This window comes from Plectropomus leopardus, chromosome 13 (assembly GCF_008729295.1).
Source record: "Plectropomus leopardus isolate mb chromosome 13, YSFRI_Pleo_2.0, whole genome shotgun sequence".
NCBI lineage: Eukaryota > Metazoa > Chordata > Actinopteri > Perciformes > Serranidae > Plectropomus > Plectropomus leopardus.
This window is the reverse complement of record NC_056475.1, coordinates 4,805,058-4,825,245: the sequence shown is the minus strand read 5'-3', so window position 1 is coordinate 4,825,245 and position 20,188 is coordinate 4,805,058. Positions and strand designations below refer to the sequence as shown.

General features: G+C 39.4%; 1 protein-coding gene across 1 annotated transcript in view; it reads left to right on the top strand.

Annotated features, from left to right (window-relative positions):
* Positions 1–19,904, top strand: part of LOC121952727 (autism susceptibility gene 2 protein homolog) — a 95,254-nt gene extending 75,350 nt beyond the window's left edge. The window contains exons 2-3 of the mRNA XM_042499540.1: positions 16,683–16,895; positions 19,896–19,904. Coding sequence (XP_042355474.1) covers positions 16,683–16,895; positions 19,896–19,904 — 222 coding nt within the window. The remainder of the gene's footprint in view (positions 1–16,682; positions 16,896–19,895) is intronic.
* The last annotated feature ends 284 nt before the right edge of the window (positions 19,905–20,188 follow it).

Below are 20,188 nucleotides of genomic sequence, written 5' to 3'. Positions count from 1 at the left end.
GTTAGTCATGCACCAGTTTATGGGCCCAATGTTGGTATCGGCAGATGTTTGCCTCGCTGACTGCCATCAGCCTGTCAGCAAATAAGATGATATTCACTGATGGCAGTTGCTGATGTTTTTCTGGTGTTTTACATTAATTTTGTGAAGTCTTTAAAACAAGGCTCGAGTCGAGTGTTGCCCTGTTGTCTCGGGGACACTTGGAAGACGTGGGACAAACAGAGATCTTTTCCAGCGCCCTGTTGGTTTTTTTTGATAATGCTACATTGTGAATGAGTCTGTGTTGACATCGGCAGGAAGAGAGTTACTTAGTGTTGGAACAAACAGCTAATGGATGTTGCATTATGTTAAATTAAGATTTGTTCAAGCTCTATTTAGAAAAAAAAATGAATATTGAGAGAAGGTAAATTATAATGTCATAATATGTTCAGTGTAATCCTGTAAAATGTATTTCTTTTAGACAAGAAACTTCAAGTACAGTATCAAAAAAGTATATTTTCACAGCAAAACAAAATATTGCATCGTGACTAATAATCTCGTATCGTGGGGTCTCTGGTGATTCCCACCCCGAGAAACAAACACATATACATGACATTTAACTCTTCAGAACCTGCATCTACATCAGTTTGGTTTGTTTTGTACAGATTCCTTTCGTAAGCTTTGAACCTATGAAAATGCGGAAAAGTAGTTTGATTTCTTTTGAAAATATGGTGAAAAGACAACGAGAAACTTGGGAAAAATTTCCAGAAAATTGCACACAAAAAAAATAAAAAATTAAAAAGGTGACAAAAAAATTAATTGAAAATTAGCTGTGGGCAAATTATAAAATATTATCCAAAAAAGGAAGAAATGTCCAGAAAACTATATTTATAATTATTATAATTCTGTTTTTAAAATTATGTTACAGAAAAAAATATTTAATTTTTAAAATATTTTTCACACTTTCTTAAGACCATTTTATTGTCTCTTTTTGTTTGTTGTTTTTCTTTCTTTCTATCTCTATTTCTTTCTTTCTTTCTCTCTTTCTTTGTTGCTTATTTTCAGGTATTTGCTTTGTAACTTTTTACTAATTTCTCACCTATTTTGGGGGCCATTTTTTTTGGTTGCTCATTGCCATCTTTCCATGTTTTTCAAAGAAATCAAGCCAAATTGCCAATTTTCCCATTTTCGAATGGTTAATATTCAAAACAAACTTTTTTTTATTGCAGTTCAGAAAACAAAAATATTTTAGCAGTTAAAGTTAAGCATGATTTTGCCTTTGACAAAATTGAGGACGTAATAGTGCACATTCTGCTCTCAGCATACCACCACAACACGCTTCATTATATGCTGCCCTCGCTTGGTCATGCATGCCACTTGTTCCCTACTTGCAGCTCTTCGTCATCTTCCTTCCAGCTATTTGAGACTCTTTCTCTTCCCCTTCAAAAGCTTTTACTGGAGTTTTCAAGTGAGTCAGTTTCCACAGCTTCACTTCTCCTAAACACAGTTTTTGCACTGAGCAGATTTTTTGTCACCATATGGCAAGCTTGTCAATTTATAGTTAGTTGAAAACGAGCAGCATTCTGCGCGCTGTGTTTGTGTGTTTGGCATGCATGTGAGGGTGCCAGTGTTGCTGGCTGTGTCCTAAATCTGGTTACAAGCTTGGCACAAGATGCTTGTCTCTTGAAACATGTTTGACAGTAGTTGGATGCGGCACTTTGTAGGCAGTAAACTTGTCATGTGGGATTTATTACACTCTTACATATGTTGTTGCTGGTGGTGCGTCAGACGTGGTACTAGTTGCCCAGTGAGTTGCTTTCATAAAGTTGCCAGCTGATGTATGTGTGTTTAAGTACATCAATGAGAAATGTAAATCACTGGCGGAGGCTGGCTGGGCTGAGTTATTTCACTTAAATTGATATGTGTTTTAGTGTAGCAGAGTGCTATTGCCTCGGGGACAAGAACAATTTATCAAATTGTTGATGATAATATTTAATGCAGCTCAGCATATCTCTGCGATATACTTGTCTGGAGTAAATCTCCCTTTTTTCAGGATGCTCAGCAGTATTTTAGCACAGTTTCATGTGAGGTGGCAGCATGAGTTTCTCATCAAACAGAAATGGCTTTGCAAGCATCAAGGAAAATTACATCATGCTTGATGCTCAGCGTAGCTTTGGACATATTTAATGATGTGGAGTATTTCTTTTATATCAAGATTGGCTACAGCTTTTCTGATCTTCACGTTTTTTGGACAACTTATAGATGAAGAGTGTTATTCAGAAGTACATCACCAACCATGCCTGTTTATCCTGTGATACAGTTTGCAAAATCCAAATTGCAGTTTGCAGCTAACATTTCTGAGAGCAAGTATTGCTAACGCAGATGTTTCAAACCGTGAGGGCGAGTTGAAGGGGGTCACAGAGGAAGATTCATGAGGCAAAGATACTGCGTGATGTGAAATGGACAGATGTGTGACTGTGTTTTAAAATGACTCCAACACAGGCTGTAAAACACAGATCATGTCACAACTTTAACAGCTGATACTTTGTAGAAAAGATCCCTCAGAAAATCCCATAACATCATTATCAGTGACATGTTGCCTTAAATATTCACATTTCAATGTTGTGATTTAAATAGCTTTAATAAAATGTATTTGACAGCCCTTAATAGTACATTTTTTATAAAAATGTGTTCACACAGCTTACTTTTGTAAGAAGCATCTAATACTGTAAATGTTAACTTCAAATGTGTATATATTAAAGCATAGTTTTTGCAGTACTTTTTCTTGTATGAACGCAGTTACTTGTGGGGATTATAAATAACTCTAATTATGCCAGTCCATGAGATGATTTTTTTGTCTTTTAACAGGGAGTAAGTTGTCAGAGGCAGACAGCTACACAAATTGGCCCTCCCTGCAGAAAGTGAATTTTCTTTAGTAATAGTGAATGGCAGAATCCAATAACAGCTCTGACCGAGCGCAGTCACCGTAAGCAATCTGTGTGCCTGTTTAAGCAAATGGTTCATTTGCCTTTACATCTGTCAGCAATTAGGTGTAATTATTTAAGCCAACAGGGGCAGCTTCAAAGGGTGAAATCCATCCCACAATGCTGCCCGGGCCGGGATCGTTCTCAGCGCAACATTATTTTCCTCCTTGTTGTTTGTTCTCGTTTGATCAGCACAGTCTGCACTTCATTTCTCTCTGCAGTCTGCTTTGCTTTTTCAGGTTGTCACCGCATGGCTTGTGTGCATGTTATCTCGCTTTTGTTTGCTTTACACAGAAATCCGTTTATTCATATTCTTCTACACACAAGACACGACCTGCCAGCTAATGTCTGTGTCTGAAATAGTCTTCATAGGCTTAAAAAAAAAAAAAAAAAAAAGAGCTCTCTTATTCAGTAACAGAGCGACACAAACATTGTTGGTTTACATCTTTCTGCGCCCATTAAAGGGCCACTCTGCCTGCTCTGCTTACTCAGTGATTAACATGAAAAAAGCCAGGCTGTATCTGCTGCTCATGTTTATTTAATCAGGGTAAATGTTGTGGGTTCTTGTGGCTCATGCTGAATGTGTTTGTTTTTCATTAAGTCCCGCTCTGTTGGCGTCTCCGCAGAAGGCCTGATTTCCCTCCTGTCACAATACATACTGAGGACACATATATATGCGTACACACACACATGCAGCATCACAAATGCACATGCATATGAATAAAGATCTGTTGACTTCAGTACTTTGTGAGATTTAAAAAAAATGATCATTTTTGCAGCAGTATTTTTCAGGAATAATTCCACCCTCTCACTCAGGACAGGCTTGTTGTTACATTTTCACTATAGAAATTGCATGTCAACAGTTTATCGGTTAACCGCTGAGAATATTTTTGATTTGTTACACCAGCCTATTCTCATTCAGAAGTTGTCAAATACTGTCACTTTGTCAGTGATTTCAGCATGAGATACAGACACCAATAGCCACCTTTCGAGGCGGTATGATGCGCTGCTGGGCAGCGTCACTTTGTAACGCAGCCGGTCAATACAAGTAGCTTTGTAGCAGAGTTCAGCCAATCATTGCATTATGGTGTGTTCACACCAAACATGATGCCAGCATTTTGCGCTGTGAGTTTACGTGCAAAGTCAATGCAAAGACACGACTAGATGCAAAGTCACGACGGGTGGCGCAATGGATGCATTAGATGCGGCGGAAGGGAAAATGCATAGTTCACGTCTGTCGCGCAAATTTAAATTTTTCAACTTGAGCGGGAATATTATGTGACGCTGTGTTGCGTTAGCTTACCAGCGTTAAGATCTAGTTGAGATTTTCCTGACGTTACTGAGATCCAGGATTGAAGGACCTTGATAGACTACAAGCGTAACATGGCGGCAGCTCTACGTGTAGCTGACATCAGCTTCCTCCGGACTTGTGTGGTGCCGGTGCAGAGCGGCTGAGGAACTGAGGAGACCAAAGGCAGTCGCCATGTTTCTACATGTTAACACGGCTGTCTGTCAGCAAAGCCAACAGAAAATAAAAGTCAAGACTTTTACAGTGCAAAATATTAATATTTCACCGCCTGTAAATAGACAGCACTTTGAAGTATATCTCTGAAGCTCACCAAAAGCTCTATTACCTCATTTCTTTTTTTTAAAATTTAAATATTACTGGTTTTGTTACAGATTAAGGGTTGCCAGCCTACTGAAAGCAAAATAAACTTCCCTACTATGGACATGACTGATTTCCATTGCGGCCACAGTGGAGCCATTTGATCACTGTCTTTGATACAATGCATGTGGCCCACGCAGCTTTGTTTTATTTGAGAAAAGCAGTCGTCGTTCTCCGAGGACGCCTGATAAGACTGGGTGATACAAACAGAACCAGGTTGCTGAGATCTGCCATTATCCCTGCTCCCCTCGCTCCCGGCTACCTTTCCAGAAAGAAAAAGAATCAGACACAACCAGGAAATCAGATCGCCATTCGCAGGATATCCCCTTGTCTTTTTTCATGCACCCTTTTGACTCTGATGGGAAAAAAAAGAAATGTCTGCTGTGATGAGATTAGTGCCAGGAAATTGGCTAGGTGTCTTTGTCTCTGTGTATGGGAGGAATATCTCCCACTGTGTGTGTGTGTGTGTTTCTCAAGTGGACACTATTTTGTCAGGCTTCGCTGTTGTGAGTCATCATGAGAAAGAAGGTGAACAAACCTCTTTTACATGGTTATGTCTGTCAGGGGAATAATTTACTGCCTGAAAACCTCTGCTCGCCTCAGAAAGCTCCCCCCTCGCCTGCATTATGCAGACATTTGCTCATCTGCTCCTGAAAATTTTTCAGCAGCTCTGTATGTGTGTGCGTGTGTGTATTTTTGTTGTGAGCACCTGCATCTATTTTGAGACACTACAGAGGGTGGATAAACTCTCGGACTTTGGTTTCAAGAAGGAAGAAATCAGCCAGAGGGGGCTCCAGGTTTGAGTTTCCTGCCGTACATTACCAATCTAGCTCCTACTTTGCTGCATAGCGTGTAGATATGATTTGATAAATTTGCCCTCTCCAAATAATAATGAATAATTTTTCTCTATCGGCCAATTTTAGTGGCTCAGGCAAAGCAAGGCAGCCTGATTGAGGAAACAAAAATGTGTCTATTTCCAAAAGTAATTACTTTTATTTATATTGCTTTCTACCTACCGTATTTGTCAAATTCAGCAATACACCGCCAACCTATCCAGTGCACTCACGGTCATGGAAAACCTGGAAAAATCATAGAATTTCACAGTCTCATTTTCAGGCCTGGAAAAGCCATGGTATTAGTTAAAATCATTGAAAGTATTGGAAAAGTCATGGCATTTTGTTGTGTGTAATAAAATTAAGTAATTTTCCATGGATAACCTTTCAGTTAATTTGATGAAATGACAAATTTAATTTCTGTAGCTGACGAGGTAACGTAGCTCTAATGTGCATAGATGTGTGATGTTTTGTTTACGTCTCGTACGTTTCTTCATTTTCTCCTGCTCTGTCTCTACCTTGGTGTTTGCCTGTTTACTGACGTTATGCTTAAATACAGTTTGAATCTGGTATGTAAACAAAAAATGCCGGGCATGTGGGAGTTTTTTGTTGCGTTTTTTTTTTTTTTTAATTTATGGTTGCTTGAAAAGTCCTTGAAAAGTTTGGAGATGTTGTCTGTTAGAATGAGTGGGAGCCCTGTTTATCTTAAATAACAAGGGTGGTGAACGATTTATTTTGGGCTACATTTACTGATCCATAACTGCTTATAAACATAAAGGTGGTGCCCTTTTGAAGCAGGAAGTCAGACACGTTTTTGGATGGCAGGGCAGAGTTTAGATGCAGCAACATTCACTATAAAATGAGGACAATAACAGACATGATTAGGATGATTTTAGCGAAACAAGGCAAGGAGTCTAAAGCCAAGTCTGCAGCTCTTTGAGGTTGAAAATAAAAGTTCACACACTAGATTATGCTCCCATAAATATTTAATGTAATCATATGAAACCACTGGTGGTAATTATATTAAATATGTACAGGAGCATAATCTAGTATCATGTATTATATCTTGTCTAGCAACTTTTTTTGTCATCAGCATGTGCGTGCTTTTGTGAACTTTTTGTACTTTTACCTCAAAAACCAGAAATCTGAGCTGGGAATGACATCACACCTAATTTGACTGCGTTCAAGTGCATCAAGTCTGAATACCGAATACCAGCAGCAATACCAGGGTAACTAATGTCAGCAGTACCAGTGGACAACTACACATTTAGTGGTATTTTGTGTCCACAAGCAGCATGTTCACAGATGACTTCAGGGGGCGTACCAGCTGAAATTTTCGACACCATTAGTCAGTTTAGTCAGTTAGTTGTTCTGATACCATTATTGGAAATGCCTCCATCACTGCCTCAACATTTGCATCGGGTATCAAAGTCTGTGCACCGATCCAATACACGTAACATATGCTTATTACCTTTTAAGTAGTCTCACACCCAAATAACATTAGTTGTCCTGAAAATCCTTGTCTGTCATTTTAAAACGGAAGCCCACACAGCAGGTTGCACTGTGTAGCCACTGGCAACCATCGTTGTGAAGCGGCAAAGACTTTATCCCAAAATACTGTAACATAAGCTGTCTGCATGTATTTGTGCATGTTTTACAAAGAGTTTAACCCGAGCAAAGGCATACAACAATGACAGCAATCATTTTACAACCATACAGGTTCAGCAATATACAGATGATATATATCTATATTTTTAATTTAACACATTGGATGAGTTTTCTAGTATCAAAATTGGAAAAGGAAAAAATGATATCGGAACATCTCTGACAGGTATAATATTTATCATGTTCACCATTTAATTACGTGCATGAGTGTGCTAATATCTGCTAATTGCAACAGTCGTGTGAATGCTGTTGAATAAGCGTTAACATTCATTAACTCTATAGCACAGCTGAGGCTGATGGTCATTAGTTTTTACTTGGGACATATTTGACCATAATGATGGTTCTAGATGAGACAATTATGGACCACCAAAGTGATTATAATTCATCCCGAGGGGAACACGAATGCCTAAATCCAATTTAAGCACAATGCATCCAACAGTTATCAAGTCATTTTATTAAAAACTACAAATATCATCCCCATAGAGGCCACAAAGGTGTCTAAAAAAAACTGAACACACGGTGAGTTTTAGTGCTTCCAGGAGATAGGGTCACACTCTGGTGAGAACTGCTGTTCTCGTCTTGATGTTATAATATTTTTAATTACTTCACATAAGAAAAAAATGGATAAAAGAACTAAAGCGATGGTGAGGCGTTTGAAGTGCACAAAGACTCTGGGAAAGTGATGATGGCTTTCATGTCCTCGCTCAAGGCTCGGCACAGCTGGAGTATGACACGATTATGTGTGGATGTGTGTGCTTGAACTGTATCCTATTTGTGCAGCGCAGCCGAAGAAGCTTGAAATCTCAAAATAAGAGTTACGCCAAGTTCTCTGAAGCATTGTGTTTAAAAAGTTGTTCCAGCTCGTTTGATGGCAGCCTTGAGACACAAGCTGTAGAATAAATACAGTTCACCTCCCTGAACTCGCTCCTCACTCTACATATCCAATAGCTGCAATTAAGCTGGAGTTCATTCAAATTTGCAGGCAAAGAGATCCTGCCTCAAGGATTCTCTCAAAGGCGTGCTCACTTATTTTAAAAAAATAGCTTTAAAATCATTGTTTTTGTTAAGTCTCAGCACAATTTAAATTGTATGTTCACCTTCGATTTTTCATGTATTTGCTGTTCCTATTAAAACAGCCCAAATGGGGTCAGAAGTCAACACTAAATGCTTAGTTCTATCACCTGCCCAAAATGAATACCATGGTTATGTTTTGTGTAAATTCTGTCTTCTGCCCTTTAATTTTTCATTCCTTTGTCTGTATTCAGGAGCTGCTGTCCTCTCAAGCAGCTCTCGGCTCTTTTCCTCTAGTGATGTCTGTGAGCTGCAGCTCGACTTTCTAGATAGACTGCTGAATTATTTTTTTTTAGGACCTTGCTCATTCCCTGCAACTATTTTCCTCTCACAACTCTTGTCTCGTTCTTGTAGAAAAGTAGTTCTACTTTGAGTTCTTGGTGTTTCTCTCTATCTCTTTGTCTCTTTGTTACTTAAGGAAGAGGCAGTTTTTCAACATGCATGAAGTGACGGCTCAGTGAAAAGACTGCTGAAGTGTATACAGTGTGTTTGTCCTGGTTGGTCAGTTTTCCTGCTGATGCCAGATGGACAAATGTGGGTCACTCATATTATAGTTATGCCTCCGCACCAAAGATAGCCTCGCTGGAGGCATTGTGTTTTTGGGTTGTTCGTCAGCTTCATTCTCATGAACACAATATCTCAAGAAGGCCTTGAGAGAGATTCCTCAGATTTGGCACAAATATCCACTTAGAGGCAAGAAAGGACTGAATCGATTTTACTGTACATACTTCAAAGGTCAAGGTCACCTTATTTGTCCCATTTTTGTGAACATGATTTCTTAAGAACACCATTAGAGAATTTGCTCAAATTTGGCACAAACGTTCACTTGGATTCAAGGATGGAATACTTGAATTTTGGTGGTCATATGTCAAAGGTCAAGGTCACCATGACCTTGTTTGTTTCATTCTTGTGGACATGATATCTCAAGAAGAACTTGAGGAAATGTTTCCAAATTTAGCCCAAACATTCACTTGTACTCAACAATAAATTGTTAAAATTTTGTTGTGCAAAGGTCAAGGTTACTTGTAATCTCTGTCCATCTCATTGCCGTGAATGTGATATTTCAAAAACATCTTGAGGGGCTTTCCTCAAATTTGACACATACACCCACTTAAACTGAATAATGAATTGGTTTGATTTTGGTGGTCAAAAGTCAAGGTCACCGTGACCTTGCGTCTGTCTCATTCTTGCGAACATAATATTTTAAGCGAATATTGAGGGGATTTCTTCAAATTTGGCACAAATGTCCACTTTGAGTCTCCGATGAACTAATTAGAATTTGGTGGTCAAAGACAAAGTCACCGTGACCTTGTCCTTCTCATCCATGTGACCATAATACCTCTTGAGGGCCTTAAGGGAGTTCCCTTAAATTTGGCACAAACATCCACTTAGAGTCCAGAATGAACTGATTAGATTTGGTGGTCAAAGGTCAAAGTAACTGCGACCTTTACAAAAAAAATTGGGCCATAGTTAAAGAACTCAAATGCTAATTATGAAAAAATGTCTAATAAATTAATTTTGAAATGGCAGCCTTTTTTATCCAAAATGTTAAAACAAAGAGATCAAAAATATCAAAGAGGGGTCTAACAAACATGCAATTGGATACTAAGTGTGATCAAACTGTACTTTTTGTGTCTGACTTCAGGGCTGGATTGTTATTCCAGCTGTCTTTAATCTTAAGAAAACATTATGAGGAGAGCCATCTGGAACATAAAGCTGATGGTGACACAGTAGTTTGTTCCACTGAAACACAAGAATTGAATTAATCAAGTAATACAAGCTGTATTTTCCATGCATTATTGGGTCATCGCTTTATGTAATTTGTCCATGTGGCTCATAGCTTTTTATAGTAAATTCTTTGGAAACTCTGTATGAATCTATGGGCTCAAAGTACGAAGCTTAAATTCTGCTACATTTTCATCACTGTGTATAATGATCTTACTTGGCTGCTTTTTTGGAATATTGGAGTAACAACCTCCACAGTGAAAGATATGTATAGATGTAGTAAATTAAAATATTAAATGCTGATATTTTGACTTTCTACACCACATTAAAATCTTCAGTTTGATGACAGATAGTTGCTTATTGCAAGGCTTGATGATATATAGTCTTTGAAAGATTTATTTTAGGGCTGCAACCAATGATTACTTTCATTAATCTGACAATTTTCTGCAAAATTATTAAATGTAGGAAACTGAAAAGAAAATCTCATCACAATTTCTCAGGGCCCAAGATGTATTTTGTTCTGTTTCTAAACAAAACGCAAAGAAAAATCACGTTTTTCATGTAATAATAGTCAGGTCAGTCAGTAATAGTTGGTGTATATAACTTAATTCGGTTGTCCTTTTCTCATTTGTAATGTAAATGTACAATTTCAGTTGGTCAAACATGTTTGCATGTATGCAATCACATAATGCACTGACTGGGTACAGATTCAGAGAAAGCAGCTCCCTTCAACTGTGTGACTGTGCCTAAGTGTATTCTTTTTATTTAAACAAGTATTTTCATTAAGTTTTTGGATGGACTGTAACAGGTGATCCAGTGCTGCGGATATCGGCCAATTAATCGTCTCCCATCTTTTTTACTGCTCTAATTTATGATTATTATATCAGCTTTTAAAAAATCTACTGCCGATCAACCTCTAGTTTGAACCATTAAATTACACTTAAAATAGTTCAACTGCTGTAATCACCTATCTGTAATTGGTTGCATCATTGCAAACAGCAGCATTGAATTACCCATCAATTTGTTACACCCGACACTTGGAGCTTGCTTAATGCTATTTCACACCTACTAAAAATGTGATAACTGGGTCAAGGACTCCCTGGAGAATGAGACACAATTCACTCCTCAGCTTAACTAGGTAGCTGAAGTTAATATGAGCTGTTGTCCCGGACTACCCCACAAGGAGAGATTGGACTTATCAGTCTTTATTAGCATTCATTAGGTTTCTTGTTATTGTTTACTTTGTCTGTTGTTGTGTGGAGATTTGGTACGTGTGCATGGATGTACTTTGAGCTTTGAATGCTGTGGTGCCGTGGGAAGCCAGCTTCGTTAAGCCTCCGGTGCGTCGAGTGCTCTCTCACCACGTCTCTCTGTTCCTGTTTGTGCCGCCATCCCTCCCTCTCTCTTTCCTTCTCTGCTGGGAGCCCAGTTTGTGTAAACCAATTAAATAGTTTCAGTAAGACAAGTTGATCAGACTCTTTGATCAGCGTCTTACAGGCTCGTCTGGTTGGTGGCTCAGATGCCAGCAAAGACCAGAGAAGGTCCAGTTTGTTTAATCTACTTCTGTAGACGTTGAGTTCAGAGTGTTCGTGCACTCGGAGGAGGGACAGCAAAGCTTCTTTCGGGTGGTGTTCAAACACAAGATTAAAGAAGAATTTCTCCAATATAAGGAGGGTTTCTCACATAAAACTGAGCCGTCTCTGCAGGAGAAAGACGCAAATACTTTTGAAATCGGTGCTACATGACCAGAGAAAAAGGAGTGTGGCATTGGATTTTGCTCAGAAATGAGAAAACCTACAACTACAAAACCAATAAACACTCCTGCTTTTGGGTGACTCAATGCGACCTTGCCTGTTTGACACAATGGTGGCCGGCCGGATCTCTATAACAGTCAAACTGTAAGCTAAAAGGTGTCTATGAAAACATTTGAGGTGAGAAATGGGCAGTGCAGTTGCAGAATTTTGACTTATATTTGATCAGCACTGCCTAATTTTTCGCTTTGATCAAATTCCAGTCTGAGTTTGAGAGAGAGAGGGGCAGATTTGTCTCTTCATATATACTCTTTGTGTTACTCTTTGCATTCGTGGTGGCGATGTCATGGTTGGTGGGCAATATGAAAATGCAAAAGTATAAGCCTGTTGTTCCAGCAACAGAGAGCCAGAGAGAGAAACTCTGCCAAATAATGTAAATGACTTCATTTGGCAGAGTTTTGCCAGGGGAAGGAGGGATATGTAGGCACTGATGAGATGGAGTGAAGCCTGCCACACTTAATCTACACATAGTATCCACACTGTTTTGATATAAAGCTGATTAAAGTTTGGCGAAGTATCCATTTAAGGAGAGAGAAGAGAGAGAGAAAACAGCTAAGCCAAGCAGGATAAGAATGCATCAGATTAAATCAAAACTCTTAAAATGTGATGTTCGTACAAATTAAATTGAACAGGAGATTGTTTCATGGACTCTCTTAAAAGCATCCCTAAATAAATCCCCCCCAAAAATTATGGGAAGTTTATGAATGTACAATAGTGTCAAAACAACAGTGTCACAACTTTGTCAACTGAAAGTTAGCAGGTGTTTTTTGTATTCAATGAACAGGAATAAAAGCAAGGAGACGAATGAAAGTAGCTGCAAGGATTATTGAACCCGCTGCTGGAATCATCCCTCACCACTGCTGTCATTACAATTCATCATCTTTATGTACTGATTCATTTCAGTTTATTATTTCCAGCCGTAATAAAAGCAGAGCTTTCCACTGCCTCATTCAGCCTCTCCTTGACTGTGAAAGTAGCATCGTAGACTATTCACATTTATCGTGAGCTCCAGATGAAGCACAGTCGATGCTCTGATGGCGCCTCTTCACAGTTCTGCTGTATATGAATAGTTGATGATGAATGTTCAGCAGAAAATAATACGCAACACACAATATTAGAATATTAATCTACTGCAGGCAGCTTCTGACATTTGAAAACTTACATTTTTGAAAGTCTCCAAATCCAGTTTGCAGGTAAATCTGGGTATCTGCTATAATAACACATCACCAGTGAAAATAGACCCCTCCAGATATTAGCTCTCACTCCACAGCAAAATCTGGAGACCAAAGTGTCCGCAGAAGTACACTGTACAAAAAAACGACTGCTCGACTTAAAACAGTTGCGGTCGACTGAGGGTCTCCGACTGATTATTCAAGCCTCCAACTTTCAATTGGCAGCCATACATAAAATATCATTTTAATAACAGGATGTAACGACCTAATTGATTATATCAGATGTGAAACAACAGTGTACAAACTTTGTAAAAACCCCAAATTAACTTCATTAAATTTCTTAATTAAAACCTCCCAGATTGTAACCTGTTGTGAATATACCTACAGACATGCATTGTCACTAAATGGCACAGTGTAATTACTTTGTACACTGCCAGACAATCACAGAAATGAAAGCTAGTGGAGACCGAGCCATATTGAGCAATTACTTTTTTTCAGTGTCATCCTTAGGCGCTGAAATAAGGAATTTGTCTTGCCATTGTTCAGCAGGCAGGCAACACATAATGTGCATAATTTATTCCAGGCAATCAGTCGGTTTGGAGGCTTAGAAGCATGCAGGAAGCTGGCACAATGGAGGCTCTCTCAGCCCCATCATAACTTTGTCACTTATTCTCTGCACTGACAATGCATGTCATGTTGCATTATTTGCCTTGGATGAGTGTGGGCGGGAAAGGCAAACAAGATTAGTTGATGCATGCACTTGTTTTTCTACGAGTGAATCGAGGCCTTTAGGAATGGTTTAGTGAGTCAGTGCCAGTAGCACACCCATCAAACTCGTCCTCCTGACAGCAGTGCATATCTGTAACACCGCCGATGTAATTCTCTGCAGGCACGCTAAGGTTGCTCCGAGGTGGTCCTTCAATGAGTAACTGCTGCTGCTTGAGATGTGTGGATTTTTTTTTTTCTTCTCACTGGTATTTTGTGGAAAATCTGCCTTGATATCATTCCTCATACGTACTGTACACCAAATATGAGTCACGCTGTGGTTTCTGTGGGCTGTGGGATAAATCTTGGACTCAGGCAAGGTTTGTTGAGTCCAGCTCGAGTGCTGTTCAGCAAAATATAAACCAACCCTAAAGATGTCACTGCAGAGGTCCTACACTGCAAGTCCTGCATTCAACATTTTACTATGCCAAAAAATAAAAAATGAAAGCACTTATTTGGCAGCAGAAAAACACCCGTCAGAGTGATAATGTGATAAAAATTATTACCTTGAGCACATTACCATGTATACAGCATCGTCAGCCCATTCCCATTATGAAGTCATCAAGTACAGCTGCTTTGTCAGTGACTGGGTGCTAACACGCAGACGCCAAAAGCCACCTCCCGCCATGTTAAGATATGCTGCCGGTCGCCACCCGGCGAAGCTGTATGATATGCGGCGAGGTGCATATCAGAGAAAACTGTCTTGATTTCAATCGAAATCATGGGAAGAAGGTAATGAGCAATGACAAAAGGATCCAAAAATGAGCAAGAAATTAATAAAAAGTATAACAAAATTACCTGAAAGTTAGTTAAAAAAAAAAAAAAAAAAGAAAGTTAAAAAAAACACACCAAACAAACAAGGAAAACAAGACTGGAAAAGGGGGCTTAGAAAATGATAATTTGATAACATACTTTTAAATATGCAATTCTGATAATTATAAATATAGTTTTTACTACCCTGGACATTTTTCCCCATTTTTAAAAATATTTTTCTAACTCCTCCTGTTGCTTGCAGTTTGTGGAATGCCTTTTTCCCATGTTTATTTATAATTTATAAATAAATCTCACCAAGTTGCTGAAGGTTCATAGGTTTTAATACTTGTGAAAGGTGTCTGAAAGCATCTTGAAAAGTGACTTCAAGTTTCAAAGAGTTAATTTAATTTAGCAAATTAATATTTGATATTGTTAATTATCAGATGTATGGAGGATGCAGAAGAATACGATTAAAAAAAGAAATGTCAAAAATAGCTACTGGAAAAATATCAAGGGAGAGAGTTCAGTTCTGCATCATGATTAAAACAATAATAGTACACATGCACCCGGAGATTAAGTCCTTTAAGCTAACACGCCGTACCAACAGTTTATCAAATATATTGGCCTTTAAAGTGTTCATGTATCATCGCTGCCAGTGCCACTAGATACTCATTGCCTCGTCCCTCCAGCCTTCCCGTTAAAATGTTGCAGAGTATCGACATGTCATTAGCTCAGCTGTGGCAGCTTTGCACCTTCCCCTTCAGCAGTCAGCCTCCACTCTGATGGCTGCTTCACAAGCTTAAATGTCTCCCCGGGGGTATTAACACCGATGGCTCTTTGGTCCACAATGGAGCAAAACAGGTCACCCCTTCAAATAACAGAACTGATTTGTTCCATAAGTTTTAGTGCAGACAGCTGTGATGCATTGCACAGTCTCTCAGCAGCAGATGAGTGCTTCTATTGATCAGCCCTGTCAAACTGTATAACCCCGCGTGTGGACCCTGCAATATTGGAGTTGTAGGTTATCGGTTTGTTTTCAGAGTCCAGTTTTCTTCATGAGAAGAGATGCCTTCTGATGTAGTTTTTATGTGTTGACGGGCAAACTGAACTTAAATGTTTTGAGGTTTCTTGCTGTGCTTCTGATGCTCTGTCTCCTGCTCAGAAACGTACCTTACAGGAAAACACAAGCTCAGTCGAATGTTTCTGCTCAGCTTAATCTTCGCCGCTTCCACTCAAGGCCAAGCTTGAATGTTGTTGAGTCTTGTAATGTGATGCAATTCATTTGATCTTGCTCCATTAAGCTTTTTTATATTACTTTAAATGTGAAACAACTTAAAGGTCATACTGCCATAAGCTTAAAAAAGGTAGCATGGCATATGTTAGACACACCATCAGACAACATAATGCACCTTTTATTGTGAAAAGTCACAGAAAATCATTAGCATACAGAAATATCTTTAATAAGGCAAAGCAAAGAGCACGAGCTACAGTATGTTACCCCTTTTACACTGCCTGTTCAAGGTGGGAATATCTCACCATTATGCTGAATCGTAGGAGAAGAGAAACGTCTTCATGAAACTCCAGCAAGTCCAGTTGCCTATGATGTAGCACACTGGAAATTTTCACCAACAAACCACCACCTTACTGCAGTATCACTGGTTTAAATCCAGCTGAGGTCCTAATTTGCTCACTTTATCGTCATTATTCAGAGAGGCACCTGGCTGCAGACACAATGGAGTAACCAATATAACAAAATTAATATTTCCAAATTCTTTTTTTCTCTCCATTTGAAGGCCAAGTACTGAGATCTCTCCTGCTCTTGTGTTTATTCCCGTTAGCCTCTCTACTGAGTACATTCAAATAAAACCAAATGGCAAATAAATAAATAAATAAATGTAACAAAGAACCACTTTCTGTGCTGCTGTTGTGAAGAGAATCTGAACTGTATCTAAAGCCTTTCTGCAACATTGCCCTGCAATTTGGAGCAAAATCACTGCACTGCTTACTGTCTGGAGATTTGCTATCTGTCAAAACAGGCATTTACGAGACGATATCCAACTCTTTTCTTTTCAAGCTCTCAAGTGTGCTAATGAGCAGGTTTTTATAAATGTAATGAAACATCGATTGGACTGTTGATGGGCAGCATGACTGCAGAATCCTCAAAGGTCAGCGGCACGGCTCATACGTGCTGCAGAAACACATAGCCCAAATGTTTGTTCTTTACTAATTTAAGCTTTCTCTTGTGCTTTTTTCCTCTGAAGAAGAACCTGACACTGAAGCCCCAGGAGTGCAGAGACAACCAGGCGGGGCCCCTGCATAAGAAAAAGGCCGCCAGGGTCCCCAACGGCTTGAGCCTGGAGCCCTGCAAGAACAATCACCACCACCAACAGCCTTCAGACCAGGAGAACAACCCCCGGCTGGCACACACACAAGGCAAGAGGAAGAAGAAACACCCGAACAAGAGACACACAATGGTGAGTTTGTGTCAAATGTAGCCGAGAACCACATTTTCGTAATGAGCTGTGAAACGTGTGGATACATCTTTGATTTCCTGTCATTTCACTTTATTTATGCTCAGAAAATGGAGAGAAAATGAGTGCTAATATAATGAGTGTGGTCATTTAAATATAGGAGCACTTTTCTCTGAAAGCAATTAGATATCTGGGCTCAGCGCAGCGTCTTGTATTACCTTATGCTTTTTCATAATGTTGGGAAGAAACCGTGCTGCTTTAATTGTGATATAAGTTGTTGACAAAGTGAGTTCAAGCTGTTTAAAGTAATGTTGCAGTTGATTTTTTGCTCTTGGCTCGGCGGTCGCTTTGTGTTGATGTGCATGTGTTGGTATATCCGATCTTCAGTTACAGCAGATATAAAACAGCTGTATCTTTTAATGCAAGCTTCTGCAGGGATGTTTTTGCAGTGCATTGTTTGGCACACAGGCTCTGGAGGTGAAATGGAAAGAGGCTAAAAAACAATATCCTACTGTAGCTGGTTTTGAGTAAATTGAGCATCCAGAAATGTGAGGGTTTCAAGGCTTTTCACTGGCTTCATGCTTACAGTTTCACACATTTTGTCAGAGCCCGGCCTTGATGCTTTTTTTACTGGATGAAAACTGTCAAAGCTACTTTATCTCTGGTTATTTTACTGGAAAAAAAGAAATGTGCTCAGCTGTAAATGTCTCATTACAGTTACAACAAAACTCAATGACCACCATAATAGTAGTTTTTTTGTTACTGTGGGGTTGTCATGTGGGCTGTGCAGTTTAGTATGTACTAAATATTGCATTGTATTTGCATGCACATTATATGATATATTAAAGTGTCTGCGTTTTCATGCTCAAATGAAGAAAAAGACAGCTCACACATTGCAGGGTCCCAGTATTCCAGATTATTTAATGCACCAAGATAGTGACGTTTCGAGCGCAGGTTACACTGCACAGCACCATCCTTAGTGCACATGACTGCAGACACATGAGCAATCACACGATTAATATCCAACACTTCTTTACCGCATCTCTACCCTGATCTGGCAAACTGTTTGCTATAATTGTTTGTGTGTGCAACATATCTATGACAACACACAGAGCTGATTGTAAACAGACAATAGGCCGTGTGTTGCAAATCCCAGTTGAGATGCATATTAGGAATGCGCTGCATACGTCTCTAAAGAAAGCAGTAAAAACTCGAATAATACTGGCATATCTTAATTAGAAAATGCTACCCTGGAAAAAGGCCTAATTTGGAGTATCAAAATGGACTATGCTGTTTACATGACCCGTGTCAAATCAGAATATTGTCACATTCAGAAAAATAGTGGAACATTATTGTACAGATTTTTATAGAGCATGTCAATTGAACCAGTCCTGTAGAACAGTGTCACTGCAGCAGAAAGTAAACACCTCATCAGTGTTTACAGCTCTGGTGCTGGTTTAATGATAGGCGCTGGTTCTCCTGTTGGCTTTTTGAGTGAGTCAGTCTGACATTTCTCAAAAACAATATTTGTCGAACTCCGCAGAGGCTACAACTCACAAAAAAAAGAGTGTAAAGTGAAAAGCAGATCACAGAGACGGAAAATTATCTGGATGCATGTACAGCAGACCTGTGATTAGTTATATAATGTTTAACTTGCACCGGTTGAATGAATGATGTCAAAATGCTCTGTTGGAGTGAAATATAGCCTCGAGTGTATGTGAATGTTGTTCGTGTATTGTTTGCCTCAACATATGTTTGTGTGTAGCAGGATGACAAGGTCACTAATGAATATGTATGCCACACTGATGCAGTGGTTTATCTCTACCAGCAAGGACTATATGTCACAGCACTGCTACTGTTTATACACACACACACGTGCACACACACACACACACACACCAACTGGGACTCTGAGGTTATGCTCTGCCATTTCTCTGGGAGAGGGTCGGTCTTCTTGAGCTGTATACTCAAGGACATGTTTATGTGGGTCGCTGCAGGACAAGCGGACATGAGGGAAAACAAAGACAGGTTACCAGGGACATTATTTGCTTAATGTACTGTTGACTCCACAGAGGTTTGTAGGAGCAGTAGTGTAATGGTACTGATTGTGGTTCCACCTCTGTCCTGTTGGTCAGAGATTTGTAGATAGTTCTGATTTTATCACAAAACAATCTGATTAGATGACTTTGTCACAGTTGGAAGATTAAATCTAAATATTGGCCAAAGTACCTGCCTACTTTAAAGGTCATGTGTGAAGGATTTAGTGGCATATAGCAGTGGAGATTGCAAATGGACTCTCAGTTAGGACTCCCTCAATGTTTATTGTTATAGACGTTTTAACCAAAATCAAAATTGTCCATGGAGGTCTTCTTTTCTTAAAAACAGACCAGGTGATTAAAATGGGTAAATACACTGAAAAAAGTAGTTTCGTGTTACAAATCAGTGCTCCTCCGACACTGTGTCAACCTTTTTTTTCTGATAACTTGAGATCCAGACGTTCAGGAGGTTTTTACCATGATCCGAAATATCTGCAGAGGTCTCCTTCTCCCCAAAAGAAACTGAGCTGGTGATGTACACTGTTAGAAACACTGGAAAAAAAGCAGTTTCACATTAAGAAATCAGTGTGTTTCCAATGCTGTTTGACTCTCTGTGGAGGGACTTATAACGACCGTGTCTGACGCAAAAATGCAAATGACCTTTTCTAGAGTCAGTGTTTGGTTTGTCCACACTGGGCTACTGTAGAAACATGGCGGTGCAACATGGCAATCTCCCCGCACAAGGACCTGCTACCAAATTAGACATAAGTATCTTATTCTAAGGTAATGAAAACACAATCATTAGAAAATATACTTCAGCAAATCAGCTGAAGTTTCAGGGTCATACTGGCGCTTCTCTTACAGATTTCAGTAAATATCAAACATTCTAGATATGATATTTTGTCACTACTGACAGGACACTAAGCTCATTCCCATTAAATCCTGTAAATGTGCTGTTTTGTATCAGGCGCTGTAGCAGTTGTGTGTGTGTGTTTGTGGCTGTCCTCCTCACATCTGCAGTCATTAGTTAGGTGGGTTTGTGTCCTAACTGCTTTGAAAGGCTCCTATTTTTAACAAGTCAAACAACAGAGGATGTACAGTCTTTGTGTTACTGCAGTATACAGTAGCCTTTGCAGCAGACCTCTGTTGTGAGGGTCACCACTGCTGCGTGTGTGTCGTGTCTCTCCGTGTAGCGGCTAATGGACAGATGGTGCTACCTGCCAGCTTCAAGGTTGTCTTATTCTGCCGTGATGGCTCTGC